Below are 21,587 nucleotides of genomic sequence, written 5' to 3' on the forward strand. Positions count from 1 at the left end.
AATTTACTATACTTCAATTTGCAGTTCAGTCAGCAATTTCAGTAAATATTAGGTATAGTGTCTTTCTGGCTGAATACATGTGGTTATGTTTCTTCACATGGTAACATGAAAGTGGCCTAACAATCTAATAAAGTACCCATAAACCAAGGCTTTCTTATCCAAGTAAAAATAGGGGTAGTTATTCAAATTAGACCTCAATGTATACAATTCTGATTAAATAACAGCTTAGAGATTTAGTACTTTCTGTATCAGCGATGGGAAAAATTTTGTGGAAGGCCAGATATATAATCCAAACCACCCCCCAAAGTAAGACAAGAGAAAAGTATTTTAATTGTACGCAATTCCGATATTTAAAGACACCAGTTCCACTGTCCTGGAAGCTAATTTCAGTCTCCTCACTGCTGTTTTGTTGGCTTCATGCTGTCACACAAAGCTCTACATTTCTTGTGCTCCAATAGTCAGCAGGTCAGGGAGTATTTGAAGAAAGAAATACAGGGGTAAAGATTCAGGTCAATGTCTCAGCAAGAGAACAAACAAGTGGCCATCCATCAGGAGCTCTCAGTGTGGAAGTGGTCTGACAGACTGTATTTTCAGCATTTTGTTTTGCCTTTGTCCAAACTCGATTCGCTGGAACTATTGTTGTTCCTTTTCGCACCTTGTGGTCCATCGTTGCATTTTTGCTGTTTCTATAGCATGCAAGTGTTTTTTTTAAAATGAGGCCAAGTTATGAGCTCAATGCTCAATCCAGCACGATGGAAAGCACGTAAGGAGCCAGATTTGAACTCAGGACCATTTGCCTCGAAGTCCAAGGCTGATGCCACTACACCACCAGCCAGCATATGTGGAACTACTGAAGCGGAGATCACTCTACATTGTGAAATTAAACAGTTCAAACTAATTAAAAGTTAACTTGGTGTTAAATTGGCTGTTCACTACTTGCTCTTGGGGGGGGGGGGGGGGGCTAATGCTTCCCATTCCCAAGTTTTAGGAAGTGGTACCCATTTCCTTCCTGCCCACCCTCTGCAGTTCAAACCGGATTCTGAATCTGAGCATTAGTTCCTCCCCACCACCCCACAGGATCCCTTGTTCACAAACTCACACCTGTTTACATTAAGAGTAAACAAGGGGCTGATATTTGAAACAATCTTTCAACCCCAGACCTACACTACTAAATTAACTCCGTAAACCCAGTGAAATCTAGCATGAAATCTGCACTCAACAGTGTTATTCTGTCTCACCAGTACTGTATCCCTACCATAGTGACGTCAACTTACCACATCCCTATCATATCAACTACCATTCTCGTGTCACGTGGAAAAATGTCCATGTCTATCTGTACTGTATCTCTAAAGTAAAAAAGAACAATCTGGAAATACTGAGCAATTCAGGAAGCAACCTTGGAAAGAGATGCCACCAGACCTGTTGAGTGTTTTCAATATTTTCTGTTTTTAATTGTAGATTTCTCAACATAGAAGGACAGACCTGTGCCTGCCAGTGCAGTACATCCGTGTCTTGACATAGGTGCAGACCTAGATCTTACTTCGGGCAGAGGCGCCTGGACCAAGTCCAACATGGTCTCTGGGCATTTTAACCCTGTGCACCTGACTTCAAAACTAGTTGGAGTCCAGAGGACACTGAAGACAGCTAAGCTCTACCATCAATCTGCAGCTGCAGCCTCCAGAGTTGTCCCTCATACCCGTAACCTTTTGCTGATGGTGTCATCAGGACTTGCGGCCATCCTAGTGATTTGTGGGAACTAGCATGATGAATAGACAGCACCAAAGTGGATCTTGTGAGGCTACAGGGCCAGCCAATGGTAATGGACCACATGATCCTCCCCGTGTGCCGGGTAAAGCTTCTGGTTGTAGATAAAAATATCTCCACAGGCTTGGATTAGCTTTAGGTTGAGTCACTCAGGATCAGGAGAACCGACACTGACCTTGGACTTAAAGATATGGGTGTTATTTTAAACAGGGTCTTTTCATAACACCATCAGGATCCATCACCAATTATAATTTCACAACCTGAGCAGGAAACAGCATTTAACTATCAACTCAAGTTATAGCAAGAAGAGACCAAAACAAATACTTTAATGAACTTGGTAAATGAACACCAGAGATAAATAGCTTCTTTTTCCACCCTGCCCCTGCAGCTGTAAAATATTCCCTCCTGCTTCCTGCGACCTTATGTGTGGAACTATATGTTACATTTTTTTTTTGTAAATTGCCCGTCAAACTGGAGCTAATATTCCTGACTGAGTCATGCAATTGCTTACTGAAACAATGTTCCTTACTGAGTTATACAATTTTAAGTTCTCAAATGTGATATACACCTCCATGTTCCCCATTTTTTTTTAAAGAATTCTTCAAAATAAAACAAGGCTTAAAAACTGAATTACAGCATCATTCCTCTTTACATTCTGAGTTAGAATCTAGAGAATACCTTGTGGAACAGACTTAATGGGTCGAATGGTTTAATTCTGCTCCAAGTCTTACGGTCAATGGAATTGTTGTATGCTCTAAAGAAAGGACAATGCATAAACTTCATCTGACATATACATTTTGCCACACAGCAGTTTTGCTTCACTTCAAACATAACGTATTTTGTGTTCTGGGATGTATATACCACAAGATGTGGTGCTTTGTAGATGTAACTTATTCCTTTCTTATCCTTACAGTAAACCACTGCTGCCAAAAAGCTTTAGCTCAAATGCACTGTCATCTAACTAAAGGCTTTCGAATGACCACCCTGAAACCTAGATGTTTGGTTCACTTAAAGAGAACTATACCACTGACATTGAGAGCGAATTGTGCTCTTGTGATAAGGTTGCTTGAAAGAACGTGAATCATTGCTATCTTCAAAACATAATGAGAATGACAGCCAATTTAAAATTACAGCTTATACACTGGTGCATGAACAGAATTCATATGAGAGTGAATAAGAGATGCCTCACATAATATGCATGCCCTCTCACCCAATGTTAGTGAAGATAGCCACTTAAATTAAATGCCAGGTGGGTGGGTTGTATGCCAGGGGCAGGAGTTTTTAATACCATGGCTGAGATACTCAGAGGTATACAAATAATATTCAGTGTTCTTCTCTGACAATTTGCCTTTTAATTCAAGTTTTATTCAAACACTACTCTGAACTGATTCTACCACCCACAGGCTGTCTTTCAAAGACTCTTTAGAACTCATGTTCTCAGTGTTATTTTTATGTGCACAATTTGTCTTCTTTTCCACTTTGGTTGACGGTCTTGTCTGCTTATATACACTTCTTTTTGGGTAAATTTCTATTGTATTTTGCCTGTAAAATGAATCTCAAGATAGTATATGCCTACAAATACATACTTTGAAAATAACTTTACTTCAAACAAGAGAGAATCTGCAGATGCTCTGAAATCCAAACAACAGTGTAAAATTTGGCTGTTTTCTTCTTGATATTGCATAATTTCTGAAGGACTGGACTTTTTGTCAAAGCCTTTATTATTGTCATCAGAATTAAACTCAGAAAACAGAACAACCACTGATTCAACCAAATGTCCTCCCCACCCCCTTCCGCATTTATTTGGCTCACATTATGAAGTTGACTGTAAATATGTCCCAACTGTAGCGTTAATGTGACTCGGACACCGCAGTATTAAACACACACGTTTATTCACCAGACTTCCATTTTACAAAACCCTGCATTCTGACGTCATACGCACTCTGACCTACAAATACTCACATAATACATTACATTCCCCCTTCTCAAGTTTTTTTTTACAATACTGTGAATTACTAAAACAATGCCTCTAGGTATTACTTTCTAACATTACAACAGCCATGATATAAACTAATAAAAATCTTAACTTCTTATACTGTATTCTACATTGTATCTTACAATACTAACAGCAGTATATTTTCTTTTACTAACATAAATAAACCTTTTATTTCACACCTTGGAACATAACGTGTGGTTTTTGTCTCAAACTGTGCGAGACTGCAGGTAGATCTAGTCTCTATATCTAGCTGGAAGTTTGATTTGTCTCCCAGACCTTGTGCGATAGAACTGTGACTGTGCTTGTCCTTCAGAGTCAGTCTCTCGAGTAACCTCTGTGTCTGCATTTCCACCTCGGTCTGTCTGCGCCGAACTTTCACCGTCATTGCATCGTGGGGTTTCATCACGCCCTTCACTCTTGGTGTCATTTGTTTCCATGTCTGTATCTGTGGAAATGTCCTGTGTATCTGTACGTGGAAACTCCCTCTCGTCTGTCTTCAGCAGATGCTTCCTGTTCCTCCTGTAGACTCTTCCATCCGGCGTGCGAACTATGAAGGATCTTGGTTGCTGATGCCTGTTCACAACCACAGCTGGCTGCCAAGTGTCTCCTCTTTTATTCTGACATTTTCACCTCTATGCAGATCTGGTAACTGTCTTGTATGTCTGTCATAGTAGCTCTTTTGCTTTATTTGCTTGTACTTTTGCTTGTCATGTACTTGAGTATTACTTTCAGGAGTCAGTAGAGTTGTGGATGTTGGCGGTTTGGACTTCAGACGACGTCCCATCAACAGCTGTGCAGGAGAGAATCCCACACCTTCAATCGGTGTGTTGCGGTATTCAAGCAGAGCAATGTACGGGTCACTGTTGCTGCTTTGTGCCTTCTTGAGATGTTCTTGACAGTTTGTACAGTTCTCTCTGCTTGTCTATTAGACTGAGCGTGCCCAGGACTGGAAGTAACATGTTGAAATTCCCAGCTTTCTGAAAACTCTCTAAACTCACCACTGGTATATTGTGGACCATTGTCACTGACGACAATATCTGGAATACCATGTCTTGCAAATGTCGACTTCATTGCGGTAATGACACCTTGACTGGATGTGTCACTTAACTTGGTGATTCCCGGATATTTTGAATAGTAGTCCACACAAAGCAGATATTCTGCACCATTGTAGCGAAAGAGATCTGTGCCAAGCTTCTCCCATGGTCTTCCTGGTAGTGGATGGGGAAGAAAAGGCTCTCTTGAATTGCTGTTTTTATTTTCATTACAAACAGCACACTGAGACACAATGTCCTCTATCTGAGTTGACATGCCTGGCCAATAGAGAATGTCCCTTGCTCTTTCTTTACATTTCACTACCCCCAGGTGTGACTCATGAACTCTGTTGAGCATTTCCTGTCTCATTTGATTTGGTACTATGAGTTTTGCCACGTTGAACATTAGTCCTGATGCATAGCTAATTTCCTCTTTAAATGTCCAGTATTTCTGTATTTCTTTTGGAACATCTTTTCTTTCTGTTGGCCATCCATTCATTGTAATGTCTCTTAGCATTTGCATTTCAGGATCTTCTGCAGTCGCTTTCCTGAACATGTTCAACTTCTCCTCAGAAATAGGTAGCTGAGGTGTAACCCAGTTGACCTCCAACTCTCTTCCTAACAACTCTTCCTTTTGCTCTTTGAGGTAAGCACGGCTCAAAGCATCAGCAATGTACAGTTCTTTTCCTGGCTTATAGGTGACTGTGAGAGTGTACCTCTGTAGCCTGAGAAGCATCCTTTGCAGCCTCAAAGGAGCTTGATGAAGTGGCTTTTTGAAGATACTTTCAAGTAGTTTGTGATCACTCTCAACCTGGATTTCTTTGCCATATACATACTGGTGGAACTTCTCATACCCATAACCCATGGCAAGTAATTCCTTCTCGATTTGAGCATATCGGCGTTGACAGTCTGTAAGTACTCGTGATCCATACGCCACAGGCCTCCCATCCTGCAGTATAACAGCTCCTATTCCTTCCGAACTGGCATCCACAGACATTGTCACCGATTTAGTGACATTATAGAACTTGAGTGCTCGTGCATTGGTAACCAACTGCTTCAATGTGTCAAAACTTTTCTTTTGTTCATCTTCCGAATGCCATTCCGTGTTGCTCTCTAGTAGTTTTTGAAGTGGAGCACTGACCTCCGATAAGTTGGGAATGAACTTGGCAAGATACTGTATCGTGCCCATGAACTTCAAAAGTCCTTGCTTGTCTTCAGGTGGCGGTAGCTGTACCACAGCTTTTCATTATCTGGTTTTAGCCCATCAGCGCAGAGTACGTGACCTATGTATTTGATCTCTGTAGTTCTGATCCTACATTTACTTTTGTTCAGTTTTAGGTTGTACTCACGTGCTCTCTCCAGAAGCTTCCTCAATCTCTGATCATGCTCAATGGTGTCACCCCAGATCAGCAAATCATCAATGATACTGACCACTCCATCCAGGCCTTCAATCATTTGTGCCACTGACCTCTGGAATACCTCTGATGCAGAAGAAATCCCAAAGGGTAGACGCAGGAAACAATATCTCCCTATGGGAGTGTTGAAAGTGCATAATTTGGAACTTTCTTCATGCAGCTAATCTGCCAGGAACCTTGATTTGCATCCAATACTGAAAAGTATTTTGCATTAGGCATGCAGGAGACAACCTATTCAACCATGAGCAGCGGATAGTGCTCTCTTTTGATGGCTCGGTTGAGATCTTGTGGATCCATGCAAATCCTAATCTTTTTCTCTGTGAGCACTGTCACCATACTATTCACCCAGTCGGTCGGTTCTATTTCTCTTGTTATGACTCCCATCTGCTCCATTCTGTGTAGCTCCTCCACTACTCGATCCGAGAGCTACTGGAACATTCCTCAGAGTATGCACGACTGGTGCAACAGTTGGATCAATCTGGATATGGTGTTTCCCTGGTAAACACCCTAGTCCAGAAAACAAGTCAGCAAAGTCTTTGAGAAAGTCATTTTTTTTCTCAACATCACCGATTCGCTTCACCAGGCCTAGCTCTATGCAGGTTGCTCTGCTTAGTATTGCCAAAACATGCTGTTGCACAATCTCACACTCTATCTTGTGTTTCTGTCCTTTATACACACATGCGAGTGTTTTCTTTCCCAATGATGATCACATAATAATTACACCAACAACTTGTGTGTTTTTAAACAGGCAAACCAGAGAGTGGCAATGACATTTGGGGAAGAGCAACATCATAGAACATAAATCACAGAGGTGCAAACTAGAGGTCTCTACCCCAGGCTGGGTCATTGGCCTCATTACTACCATTTCCACAACAGTTCAACTTCCTACTTCCCAGCTAAAGAATCAAAAACTTCCCCTGTGAAGTAACGCACTGTTCATGTTGAGTTTGAAGCCACTTTTGATGAAGACACTCACTGAATTCCAGGTATACTCTATTTGTTTTATGTTAATGGAAAAGAAATGGGCATTTTCTGTAGCTGAGATACATCCCACCAACTGCAAGTAACATGCTGGCATACTTCTATATAACCATATAACATATAACAACTACAGCACAGAAACAGGCCACCTCGACCCTTCTAGTCCATGCCGAATGCTTACTAGGGCCCACAAGCCACTCGGTTCATCCATGAGAGCTACAAAGTGGGTTTGAGGAAATGTTCACAAACTTTTAAAATTAAATTGTCTTATGGGCAATAAACCAAGCTGGACCACTGCACATTCCTATGAACACACCTCATGCTGGCAGGCTTGCTACAATCAACACATAATCCCATAGTTATACAAGTAACATTACACGCAATGAACACTATTTTATAATTTTTCTTAAGAGATCAATAACCAATACAAAGGATATCAACAGAAGGATTTCAACTTCCTAAGCATCTCATCTGTCCACCAGTCGCTGGCTTTTGCTGAATCGCTCATTTAATACACCAACAATATGCCCTTCTGAAAGACTACAGTAAAGTTCCTACTGTTCAAATGTTATGTCTTTGCCAAGTCATGGTTTTATCAACGAAACAGGAAAAGAAATCTCTTAAATACAAAAAGATGTAAATGAGATAATGTCTGTGAAAGCTCTCTGAGAAAATCTCCTCAAAGGTTTGGTTAATATTATCAAAATTGCTCTGAATTGAGCCAGGAAGTGGTGTTAATCAAGCAAGCTTTGTTAAAGTAGAGCAGCGAGCCAGAATGGGTATTGGGCTGGGAAGTTTGAGGAAGTTCTATTGATTTGCAGTCTGTATATTGAGCACAGGAGATTTCCTTAAACTGAAGGGGTCATTTCCTGTAACAAAATTGTTGCTGCCAATTTAACACTGTTATTCAGATGACAGCTACATAATTTTTTTTAAAAAGTAAATATTATAAACACCCTTTTGTGGAAAAGTCTTATTTTCATACAAAAATGAATAAACCACTTCACATTTACTACCTTAAACAATATAGTGTGCAGAAAACTATCCCACCAGACCAAATAAATTTGTGCCCAGAATGCCAACGTACTAATATTTTGTGTCATATTGTGATAGTTTAATAATAATAATTGATGTTACATTGTGCATTATGACATATTTCCTTTGTAAATGTTAGGGTAATCTATCTCAACTTTCAAGTGCTACAAAAAGGAAGCTGTCAATAGAGGCATAAGGAAAGAGAGTAAAAGGAGATCACGAAAATGAGGAGGAGTCAAAAACAGAAAAAAGTAGTGTTTCTACTTTCTCAAGGTAGGAACACTAGAATGAGACCTGTATCCATGTCATTAGAACTGGATTTCAGGAGACCACCACCAGTGACAGATTACCAGCACAAAATATACAATTGGGAAAAAAATCCCTTTATTTCATTCTTTAACTTTCCCTTTCCTAGTTCCCAGCATTTATAATAGGGATGGCCTTGGAAAACCATTTAACTCCAGCAAAGTATTTACAGTTGTCACATTAGGTCTACTGTAGATTACAAAAGATTTCTAAAGAAACTTTGCAAGACATTATATACAAACCAATCAAACTAAACACAAAAAAATGTACAACACTGTACAGTAGTATTAGAGCTAGGGTGCCGAAGACTTTTCCACAGTAATGTAGTAATTTTATGTATTGCACTGTACTGCTGCCACAAAAAAAAACAAATTCATGACAGACATGAGTGATCTTAAACCTGATTCTGATATGGGTCTCTACTGTAGACTGAGAGTGGGGCAGAAGGCCAGTAGATGGGAATCATGGTTGGGAAAAGGGGAGGGGAGAGGGGAGGGAGCGGGAAGTACCAGAGAGAAATTCTGTAATGATCAATAAACCAATTGTTTGGAATCAATTCACCTTGCCTGGTGTCTCAGGGATTGGTGTGTCTACTCCTGCGTCTCCCCTCGCTCCTGGCACACCTTTTCTGCCACCTGTCCCACACCCCTCCTGCAGTACTCTACCCTCGCCATTCCAAACATTCTTTGCTCCCGCTAGTTTTATAAACTTGCCCTCCACTCCACATTGACAACACAGTACTGAGCAAATGTCTTAAGCACATTAGCTGTATACAATGCCAATAAAAAAGTATTCACCCCTTCCCCCCACCCCCGGAAGTTTTCATGTTTTATTCTTTTACAACATTGAAACACAGTGGATTTAATTTGGCTTTTTTTTTGACACTGATCAACAGAAAAAGACTCGTGTCAATGTGAAAACAGATTTCTACAAAGTGATTTAAATTAATTTCAAATATAAAACTCAAAATGATTGATTGCATGAGTACTCACTCCCTTCAAGTCAGTATTTAGGAGATGCACATTTTCCAGCAATTACAGCTTCAAGGTCTTTGAATTTTGTTTATAGGCACTATATATGTACCTAAATCTTTCATACAGTACTGTGTAGGCTGTCAATTCACAGGTATCAGCATATTCAACAGGAAATGCTTACTTTGACAGTGATGTCCATGTCACATATTTGATTAAAAAAAGCATGAAAAGAAACAGTTAATATTTAATGAAGTTCCTTCGTTCCAACAACGGCATGGAGTGACACAAACGTGTATCTTCAAGGTGACAGGATGTTACTCTATGTCATTTTAGCACTTCTCACACTCCCTTGAACTCTCAAAGTTGGCAGATGGCTGCACTTGTACAAGCCTCCCTAAACATGCATTAGGCATTGTTGTAAAGAGGAAGGGTGGAGGAAGTAAAAGCAGAGAGCACTGTTGTTTTGGGTTATTACTGTTAACTGGCCAAAGGCAACATTAACGGTGGGTGGGGAACTGGAAAACTGCCTTGCCAACTAGTTCACGAGAGGTAAATGTCTGGAGGAATAGGAAATGGGAACAATGGGGAAGGTCAGGCTGCTGAGAGGGTGTGATGGTGGTGGATATGGGCAATAGATAGAGGTGACTGACACATCAGGTGTTGGCTGAATCAGGAGGGTACAGCTAGACAAAAATGAAAAAAAATCTAAATGGCATGCACATGAAGCTTTCCAGTGGAAATAATGTTATCCAAGTAGTTCAAACAATGGAAAAATGGCCTGAAAACACATCCCATCTGGACATCAGTCTATGCTGAACAAAATTTTATTTTATTTTGTATAGCAACAGATCATAATAAAAATTGTATAGTAATTCATTTGTCTGCTGTATGAGATGGGATCAAATGTAGACCCAACTCAAGTTCTTTGATGGCTCCAAAGAAGATGCAAAATATTTCAGGAATTGGCATCTGCCTGCCTCATTCCTTCGAATGTTCAGACAATCACGTACTACCTCTAATGCAGAAAAGATCAATAACAGTACGTTGTATAAGCATCACTAAACAATAGTCCTTCTACTCATCACACTATTAATGAAATCCAATTGCAACAAAAAGTTATAATGCCTCCCTTTGACAGGGATGAAGTGCTGGAAAACAAACTATTTGATGAGAGTTTAATTTGTTTAACGGGAGCAAAGGCAGTTAAGGGAGGGCACAATATTTTGTTATATTGTAAGAGCAGAGCTGATTCAAGCATTCTGATTCAGTACTAAAGTAATCACTAGAACCATTCATTAGGTCAGGCAACAACTGCAAAACATTTGCTTTGACAGAGTTCTAATAGAAGATCTCTGTCCCAAAACATCAACTAATTTTCTCTTTACAAAGAAGCTGCATAACCTACTCAGTTTCTTCAGCACTTTTAATTTTCATTTCAGATTTCCAGCTTAGTCGTAGAAAACTACAGCACAAAAAAGGGCCCTTTGGCCTTTTGTCTATGCCAAACTATTGAAACTGTCTCCTCCCATCGACCTGCACCAGGACCACTGCCCTCCATACCCCTCCCACTCATGTACCTATCTAAACTTTTCTTAAATGTTTAAACCAAAATTGCATCTACCATTTGCACTGGCAACTCATTCCACACTCTCTTTCATCTTTCACCCTTGACCTCTAGTTGTAGCCTTACCCAATCTAAGTGGAAAAAGCCTGCTTGCATTTACCCTATCTATACCTCTTTCAAAATTTCCCTCAATCTTCGATGTTCTAGGGAATAAAGTTCTAATTTATTCAATCTTTCCTCATACTTCAGCTCCTTGAGTCCCAGCAACATTATTATAAATTTTCTCTGTACTCTTTCAATTTTATTTTCATCTTTCCTGTAGCGACGTGACCGAAACTAAACATAATACTTGAAATTAGGACTCAACAACATCTTATGCAACTTCAATATCCCATCTCCCATACTCAGTAATTTGATCTATGAAGGTCAAAGTACCAAAAGCTTTCTTTATGATCCTATCTAGCTGTGACGTCACTTTCAATGAATTATGGACCTGCATTCCCAGATCCCCTTCTTCTACTCCACTCCTCAGTACTCTACCGTTCACTGTGCAAGACCTACATTGGTTGGTCCTCTCAAAGTGCGACACCTCACACTTGTCTGCATTAAATGCCATCTGTTATTTTTCCAGCTGGTCTAATCTTGCTGCAAGCTTTGGTGGTCTTCCTTGCTGTTCACTACATACCCAATCTTTGTGTCATCTGCAAATTTGCTGATCAAGTTTACCATTCCATTATCCAGAATAGATAACAAACAACAATGGACCCAGCACCGATCCCTGCGGCACTCCACTAGTCACAGATCTCCAGTCAGAGAGGCAACAATTTACTCCCACTCTCTGGCTTCTCCTCCAAAACCATTATCTAATCCACTTTACTAACTCATATTGAGTACCAAGCAACTGAACCTTCTTGACCTACCTCCCATGTGGGACTTTTTCAAATGCCTTGAAGTCTACGTAAGCAACATCTACTGCCTTACCTCTATCATATTTCCTGGTAACTCCCTCAAAAATCTCTACAAGATTGGTTAGACATGACCTACCATACACAAAGCCATGCTGACCATCCCTAATTGTCCTTGTCTCTCCAAATACTCATGTATCCGGTCCCTCAGAATACCTTCCAATAAATTTCCCACTACTGATGTCAAGCTTACCAGCCTATAATTTCCTGGTTTATTCTCAACGCCTTTCTTAAACAACGGAATAACGTTAGCTACCTTCTAATCCTCCAGTTCCTAATCTGTCGCGAAGGGTGATTTAAATATCTCTGCTAGAACCACTGCAATTTCTGCACATGACCATACACTTCCCAACATTGTATTTCATTTGCCTCTTCTTTGTCCATTCCCCTAAACTATCTAAGTCTCTCTGCAGGCTCCCAGTTTCCTCAACACCACCCACTCCTCCACCTATCTTTGTATCATCGGCAGATTTAGCCACAAATCCATTAATACCATATTTCAAATCATTGACATACATTGTAAAAAGCAGCGGTCCCAACAGCCAGAATAGGATCCCTTTATTCTCGCTCTGTTTTCTGTTTTCTGCCAATGCTCCACCCAAGCTAGTAACTCCCCTATAATTCCATGGGCTCTTATCTTGCTAAGCAGCCTCTTGTATGGCACCTTGTCAAAGCCCTTCTGAAAATCCAAGTATACCACATCCACTGTATTTCCTTGGTCTACCCTGTTTGTAATTTCCTCAAAAAATTGCAGTAGGTTGGTCAGGCAGGATTTTCCTTTCAGGAAACCATGCTGGCTTTGGCCTATCTTGTCATGTGCCTCCAGGTACTCCATAATCTCATCCCTTACAATCGATTCCAACAACTTCCCAACCAATAATATCAGGCTAACAGATCTATAGTTTCCTTTCTGCTGCCTCCCACCTTTCTTAAATAGTGGAGTAACATTTGCAGTTTTCCAGTCATCCGGTGCAATGCCAGAATCTATCGATTCTTGAACGGTCATTGTTAACGTGTCCGCAATTTCTCCAGCTACGTCCTTCAGAACCTGAGGGTGCATTCCATCAGGTCCAGGAGATTTATCCACCCTCAGACCAGTAAGCTTCCTGAGTCATAAATTTCTTTGCACAGACTTCACTTCCTGAAACTCTTGAATGTCTGGTATACTGCAAATGTCTTCCACTGTGAAGAACGATGCAATATACACATTCAGTTCCTCTGCCATCTTTGCACCTCTCATTTCAATAACTCCAGCGTAATTTTCTTTTAGTCCTATATCTACCCTCAACTCTCTTTTACCCTATATATTCTTAAAAAAGCTTTTAGTATCTTTTTAGATATTATTTGCCAGTTTCCTTTCATAATTCATCTTTTCCTTCTTAATGATCTTCTTAGTTTTTTACTGAAAGTTATTAAAAGTTTCCCAATCCTCCATCTTCCCACTAGCTTTGGCTTTCTTGTATGCCCTCTCTTTTGCTTTTACTTTGGCTCTGACTTTACTTGTCCGCCAAGGTAGTGTTCTTCTTCCATTGGAAAATTTCTTATTTGGAATATACCTGTCTTGTACTTCCCTCATTTTTCACAGGAACTCCAGCCATTGCTGCTCCGCTGTCCTTCCTGCTAGTATCCCTTTCCAGTTAACCTTGGCCAGATCCCCTCTCGTACCATTGTAATTTCCTTTATTCCGCTGAAATACCGACACATTGGAATTTAATTTCTCCTTCTCAAATTTCAAAGTGAACTCGATCTTATTGTGATCACTGTTCACTAAGGGTTCCTTAACTTTAAGTTCTCTTATCACCTCTGGATCATTGTACAACACCCAATCCAGTACAGCTGATCCCCTAGTGGGCTTGACAACAAGCTGTTCTAAAAAGCCATCCCTTAAGACATTCTACAAATTCTCTTTCGAGGTCCAGTACTGACCTGGTTTTCCCAATCCACTTTCATGTTAAAATCCCCAACGATTATCATGACATTATCTTTCTGACACACCTTTTCTATCTCCTGCTGTAATTTGTAAGCCACATCTTGGCTGCTGTATGGTGGCCTGTATACAACTACCATTAGGGTCTTTTACCCTTGCCATTTCTTAACTCAACCCATAGAGACTATACACCTTCCGATCTAAAAGTTACCACCTTTTGTTTCTTGCAACAGTTTCCCTCCAATTTTTTTCCTCTAAGTCCCATGGACTGTTGGGTCATTATACCTTTCTTATTCCTCAGTTCCACTCATAAAGCCTCACTAGACAAGTTCTCTGGTCTGTCCTGACTGAGCACTGCTGTGGCATTTTTCCTGATTTGTAATGCCATGCCTCATCCTTTAATCCATCCCATCTATCACATTTGAAACAACAGAACCCTGGAATATTGAGCTGCCAGTCCTGCCCCTTCTGCAACCATATTAATGGCTACAATGTCATAATTACATGAGTTGATCCATGTCCTGAGCTCATTTGCCTTTCCTACAATACCTCTTGCATTGAAATATATGCAACTCTGACCACTTGTCCCACCATGCTCAACCTTTTGAGTCCTGAGGTCTTAACAGCATCTGTCTCCACAACTTCTCCACTTTCTGTTCTGGTTCCCAGCCCATTGCATCTGCAGTTTTGTTTTGATTTTCTTTTCATTCACTAAACTGTCATCTACTTATTCAAGAACATTTCCAAAAACAATCTAAAATTTGAACTTGAATTTATTTAAATTTGACATCCATCCTACAACTTGAGGGAGTAAAAATCTTGACATTATGACTCCATTGCAATGTACAGACACGTGAATTTATAAGTCTCATGGCTTGTAGAAAGAGTGAGTCCCGTAGCCTGTGGGTCCTGGCTTTAATGCTGTGATACTGTTTGTCAGATTGAAGCAGCTGAAAACAGTTTATGGTCAGGGTGACTGGTGTCCCCGATGATCTTCCAGGCCTTCTCTCTGCACCTGCTGATGTAAATGTCCTCAATGGAGGGAAGTTCACATCCACAGATGCGCTGGGCTGTCCATATCACTCTCTGGAGTGCCCAGCGATCAAGGTTGATGCAATTCCTGTACCAGGTGGTGAAACATCGAACACACACAAAATGCTGGAGGAACTCAGCAGGCCAGGCAACATCTAGGAAAATAGTACAGTCGACATTTCGGGCCAAAACCCTTTGGCAAATGATACAGACAGTCAGGAGGATCTCAATGGTGCCCCTCTAGAAGATCTTGAAGATTTGGGAGCTCATGATCCCATCAACAGTTGACCTACAGAGGTTGATGCTATCAGTCTTATTCTACAATGTCTCATTATTTGGGCTCAATTCCTGCTTTTAATATCAACTTGCTCATTTTACGCACCGTGGCAAGCATTTGGTCCGTGATGACAGTTGAGAAGAACTTCTTTATCTCAACTACTGATTTTATCGCAACAAGCACAAAACAGACAGAGCTCACTCACTCGGTGAGAACCCACTCAGTCACATACAGACGGGGCAGGTGATTACACACCCTGGTTACAGTCAGGGTGGCCCACAAAGACACACAAGCGAACTGTATAACCTGAGCTAAAATTTAACAATGAATCAACTTGAACATCTCACCATAATCCCATGAATGCATTCTAAAACATGAACAATAAGTAGTGCTGGCTGCTAGGAATGCTGGGCCAAGCTGTTGACCATGCCCAATAGTGCCACAATATATTTACAGCTTTGATAAGACAGCATGCAAGGTTGTACATAATATGGCCAGTAGAAACTTCAATTTATACTTTTATATTAAAACTCCAGCTTGCTTAGACCTTGACACTTGACATCTGTGAATACCTGACTGAATCGCTGAGTGGCTAAGTATACAGATTTGGAAGAAGCTTTTGCAATTGGCTATTTTTATCTGTTTACAGAATTCCTAGTTCAAACACACAATTAGGCTCCTAACTAATCATGAGCTTATTAGACTTTGATTGCATGCACAGACGTGTAAAATTTCACAATGTTTGTATTCTGCATTCACTTTATAGATCTGAAGATGAATGGAAGCACGCCAGGAAGCCTCTAAACTCTGACAGATAATTGAGTCCTGATAACAATCCTCACAAATTACTGATAAACTCAGCAGGCCAGACAGCATCTTGGGAAAGGAAAAAGAGGTAATGTTTTGGCTAGTAAGAAGCCAGAATAAGAAAATGGGGGGGGGGGAGAGAAGAGTATAAGCTAGAAGGTGATAGTTGAAACCAGGTAAGGGAGAGGTCGGTGGGTGGGGTAGGGAGGATGCGGTGGGAAACTGTGAGGTGATAGGTGGCGCAGGTAAAGTGCTGAAAAAGAAGGAATCTGATAGGAAATGAGAACAGACCATGGGAGAAATGGAAGGAAGAGGCACCAGCAGGGGAGAGATGGGCAGGTAAAGAGAAGAGGTAAGAGGGGAGCCAGAATGGGAAATGAAAAAGGAGAGAATGGAAAAGTGGGAGAAGTTACTGGAAGTTAGAGAAATCAATGTTGTGCCTACTCTGGATTTCCAGCATCTGCAGAATCTCTTGTGTTTTTGATAATAATACTACACCGTTCATAGTTTACTTCAGTTAAAAAAAAACACAAAAAAGAGGATGAAAAAATACTGAGAGGAAAGAGAAGAGAAACTGATTTGTAGAGGGAGATACAATGATTGTAGCTCCAACAATTGATAAGCTTACCATCATCAAGGATAATGTAACCAGTTCAAATAGCACCTCAACCAGATCTTAAACATTTAGTTCCTCCACCACTGTGTACTTACAGTGTGTACCAACTACAAAATGTTCTGCTGACATTTGTCAAGGCTACTCCATCAGTCAACTCCAATGACCTTTACCACCAGCAACGGCAGTGGATGCATGAAAATGCCTCAGTGTGCAAGTTGATCTCATAGCTGCATGCCACCCTGGCTTGGAATTATTCAGCCGTTTGATCAGCATCACTGATGGGTCTTAGGCAGCACTTTTGCACAGTACTTACTTTAAGTTTCAGAGCTCTTGATCTAACAGCATTACAGCTGTTCAAGAAGTACAGTTGCTCGCCAGCATCTTCTCGAGAATCAAGAAATGTTTGCTGGTTTGGCAATGCTGGTGCCCACATGGGGTAAATTAACAGAAAATATAAACAAAACAGAATCTACAGATGGTGGAAATCCAGAGCAACACACAAAAAAATGCTGGATGAACTCAGAAGGCCAGGCTGCATTTGTGTGTTGCAATGAACAGAAAGGCTGTACAAGAAATATTGAGAAAAGTTTAGAGAATGAAACAGAAAATTAAGGAAATGTGATAAACTAAACGTGACAGGGAAAGAGAACATGAAAGCAATGCTAGAATGGGGGGGGGGGGAGAGACAGAAAATTAATAAGAGGAACAGGAAGGGAAAGTTATGTTAAAAGTACCCTCAGTAATTTCTTTATTAGGTACAGCTGCTGGTTAATACAAATACCTAATCAGCCAATCGTAGCAGCAACTCAATGCATAAAAGCATGCTGACATGCTCAAGAGTTTCAGTTGTTCAGACCAAAAATTGGAATGGGAGAGGAGATGTTTTCTGAGTGACGTTGACCACGGAATGATTGCTGGTGCCAGACAGGGTAGTTTGAATATCTCAGAAATTGCTGATTTCCTGAGATTTTCATGCACAATGGGCTTGGTATGAAAAGCAAAGGAAAAGAATAGTGACTGGCACTTCAGTGGGCAAAGAAGCATAGTCAATGAGAAAAGTCAGAGGAGAATGGCCAGATTGGTTCAAGATGGCAAAAAGGTAACAGTAACTAAAATAACCACACGTTTCAACAGCAGCATCTCTGAACGCACAACACTTCGAACTTTTATGTGGTCAGGTTACAGCTGAAAACCATGAACATACACTCAGTGGTCACATTATTGGGTACATAAGGTACCCAATAAAGTGCCCACTATTGTAATGTATGTTGAACACCATTAAATGTACAAAGTCTTCAGTAACCTTCACTACAGGAAGGTGGTCTGTCACACCAGGAAGAACATCTGATGACACAGCTTCAGAATAGAGGGGCTTCCTTTTAGAACAGAGATGACAAGGAATTTCTTTAGCCAGAGAGTGGTGAATCTGTGGAATTCGCTGCCATAAGCAGCTGTGGAGGCCAAGTCTGTATGTATATTTAAGACAGCGGTTGATAGGCTCTTGATTGGTCAGGGCTGAAGGGATATGGGGAGAAGGTAAGAGATTGGGGTTGATAGGAAAAATAGATCAGCCATGATGAAATGGCAGAGTAGACTCGATGGGCCAAATGGCCCAATTCTGCTCCTATGCCTTATGGGCTTATCTCTAAGAATACAGAGTGAGGCAACTTTGCAGGGCAGAGTCAACCTTGAATATTTAGTTAATAACAGAAAACTCAATTTACAATTTTTTGCGTGAGACACCAAGATTAAATGTTATTACAAGGAGAGAGCTAGCTGCTGATCTGGAAAACCTACCCCTTGTTACTCATAACTGCAAGAGGTTTTCAGCATTTGTTCAACTACAATCACTCATTAGTGAAGTGCATCGTTTCATACAAGCCTCTCGAGAGTGAAGCTCCAGACAACAACAGCTGTCATACCCATGTGGCTGGCTGATGTTAAATAGTATAACAAAGGATTCACTGCAGATTGAAGATTTTTGCCTGGAAATATTTAACTACTTTGGAATTGAATGTCAAGCCAGTGCTCAGAATGATTGACAGGAGCATCTCGAGTCAAGATGAAGATAGAGATGGGCACACTACTACTGTCCCTGACCTCAGCTTCATTTCACTGAGAAAATTTGGAGAATAGGAAGGCAAATAACAGTTAAGAGTTTCTGTTATTCCTCTCCATGCCTTGTGGCAACCTTGCCATTTATTTAGCATTTGTCTTTTTTTTAAAATGAGGATGAGTTGCTAGCTTAACGCTCAGCCCAGATGGAAAGTGTGCAAGGAGCTGGCTGGATTTGAACACAGGACCACTCGCCTCAAAGTCTGGTGCAGATGCCTCTATACCACCAACCGGCAGTTCCTGTACATCTAACATATTCAAGAAGGCCTACCTTGATAGATCTGTAGGCCTTGAAATAGAAGTATTGGAAATAATTCTAGAGTTTGCAGTTTAGGCCACAATGTAGCACAAAGAAAATCAGGAATGGATTAGGAATCAATACTGAAGCAGGTCTATCATTGTCCAAGATGCCAAGTCTACAGAAATTTAAGGAGAAAATAATAAGGGGCTAAGCTAAGAAGGGGTTTGAAAATACAACTTTGTTCGATCTTGAAGTAATGTAGGTCAGCAAACACTGAGTTGAGACATGAACGGGACAAAGCTATGCTAAATCAGTCCCTGCCTTTCGAAAGCAGGTGTATCCCATCTCTCATAATCCCCTCCAGTAATTTTTTCACTGATTTAACTTCACCTGCCTGTAGTTCATTGGCTTGTCCTTGCAGCCCTTCTTAAATAAACACATATGTCATTGGTTTATAAATGGTGTGCCACCCTCTGCCTGGAAGAATATGTATACTATATCAAAATTAATTTCACCCAGCCTTTTCCCTTTACAAAATTTTGCCAAACGGAAAAAATTCTTGGAATGCATTCCATTTGTGAATCAAGCAATACATATTTCCTTCAAGTATTACAAGAGCTGAAAACTGATGAACACAATTGCTCATTTATCTAAACTGGTCAATGGACCAGAAGATAACAATATTTTTAAGGTTAATTATATAATTTAATTCACCTGATTTATAAATAAAACATATACTTTGTCCAAGTTGTAATCACAGCTTTCCTTCGGGTTTCTTTATAGATATTTAAAGTCTGCTTCTTTAAAACATAGCATTACATACAGTACAGAAACAGGTCATTTGACCAAAGTCTATGCTGGTGCTTATATTCAACTTGAACCTCCTCCCATACTTTTTCAACTGTGAGCATAATTTTGTACTCCTTCTGTCACATATTTTCATGAGGCTTACATTCACACACATCTAATTCTAACAACTATATTTCTTTTTTTTAAATTTTTATGTTTTTACAATGCAACAAAACAAAAAAGAGGTTTATACACTGCAAAACAAGCATATCAAAAGTACAGTTCATAACAATTAAGCAAAGCACCCATAGTAGAATCATGTAAAGTTAGTTAGCACCCCACCCTCCCACTTACCCAACTCCAAAGCCAACCTTACAGTACTTAAAAGTTAATCAGAACTATCTTACCATAGAACTGTATTTATAAAAAGGTACACTGCCTACTACCTAAACTATAATATGTTTACACATTAAAAAACCATAAATCTTAACCGTAAGAAGCTGGAAGTAAGGGATACAAGTATATTTCAAATCAAAGCAAGCTTTTCTGGAAGATCCACTGGACAGAAGAGTCTGGAATAAAGACACATACACAAAATGCTGGTGGAGCTCAGCAGGTCAGGCAGCATCTATGGAAAAGAGTAAAAAGTCAAACTTTCAGGCTGAGACCCTTCATCAGGACTAAGAAGAAAAGGGGGAAGATGCCAAAATAAAAAAAAGGTGAGGGGAGGAGAAAGAGAAAGGATGGAAGGTGATAGGTGAAGCCAGGTAGGTGGGGAAGGTCAAGGGCTGGAGAAGAAAGAATCTGATAGAAGAGGAGAGTGGACCATAGGAGAAAGGGAAGAAGGAGGGCAGCAGGTGAGAAAAATTAAAGGTCAGAGTGGGGGCTAGAAGGTGGGGGAGGGGGGTGTATGTTTGTTCACCGGAAGGAAAAATCGATATTCATGCCTTCAGGTTGGAGGCTACCCAGACAGAATACAAGGTCTTGCTCCTCAATCCTGAGGGTGGAATAAAGATCATTGAGAATGCTCCCCAGATTTCTAACAAGATGCTCCCAGTGGGTAAGGATCCAAGTTTGTGTTGACTAAAATAAAAATTGCCGTTCACATCAATATGATAATCAAGTCAAAATGGCAAGTGTAAACAAAGAGCCACATTACCTCTTTCATTTTGTCCATTTCACTCTGCAACACCTGCTTGGAAATGTCCATTTCAATTAGTTTCTGTCGAAGATCTTCATTTTCTCCTTCCAGCTTTACTCTTTTCTTCTCAATAGCTTCCAGCTCATTGTGAAGCCTTACAGAAACGTCTTTTGAAACCTGTACACAGAAAGTACAGTACTCAGAACATGCTCTGGCAGGCTGCCGTTTTTATTTAATAAAGCCTCATAAAGCCCCACTTGTCTAATGCAATACAATTAGTCATAAATTCTTTTCGAACCCCCAACTGAATTTCATTAGGCGCAGTCAGGGCAGGCATTTTGAATTTCACACACACAGACGACATTTATTAGTTCCAAAAGGATCTTGTTTTACTCCACTGCCAAAATTTGGTGAACAATGTGTGATCAATTGTTTAAGGTGGGAAGTTAAATTTAAATATTACAAAGATATAGATTGAAAGACTGACTTAAATGAAATAATGAAGCATCTGGGAATCTGTGCAAGTTCACAATCATTCTAACTGCATCACTTGACAAAGCTGAGTGACAATATTGGCATATAAAAAAGCCAAGACTCTGCCATTTGACTAT

The 21,587-nt window shown here is 40.3% G+C and overlaps 1 protein-coding gene across 1 annotated transcript in view; it reads right to left on the bottom strand.

Moving 5' to 3' along the window:
* Nucleotides 1-21,587, bottom strand: part of soga1 (suppressor of glucose, autophagy associated 1) — a 125,248-nt gene that overhangs the window by 66,125 nt on the left and 37,536 nt on the right. The window contains exon 3 of the mRNA XM_059980704.1: nt 20,995-21,153. Coding sequence (XP_059836687.1) covers nt 20,995-21,153 — 159 coding nt within the window. The remainder of the gene's footprint in view (nt 1-20,994; nt 21,154-21,587) is intronic.

This window comes from Hypanus sabinus, chromosome 9, assembly GCF_030144855.1.
Source record: "Hypanus sabinus isolate sHypSab1 chromosome 9, sHypSab1.hap1, whole genome shotgun sequence".
Taxonomy (NCBI): Eukaryota; Metazoa; Chordata; class Chondrichthyes; order Myliobatiformes; family Dasyatidae; genus Hypanus; species Hypanus sabinus.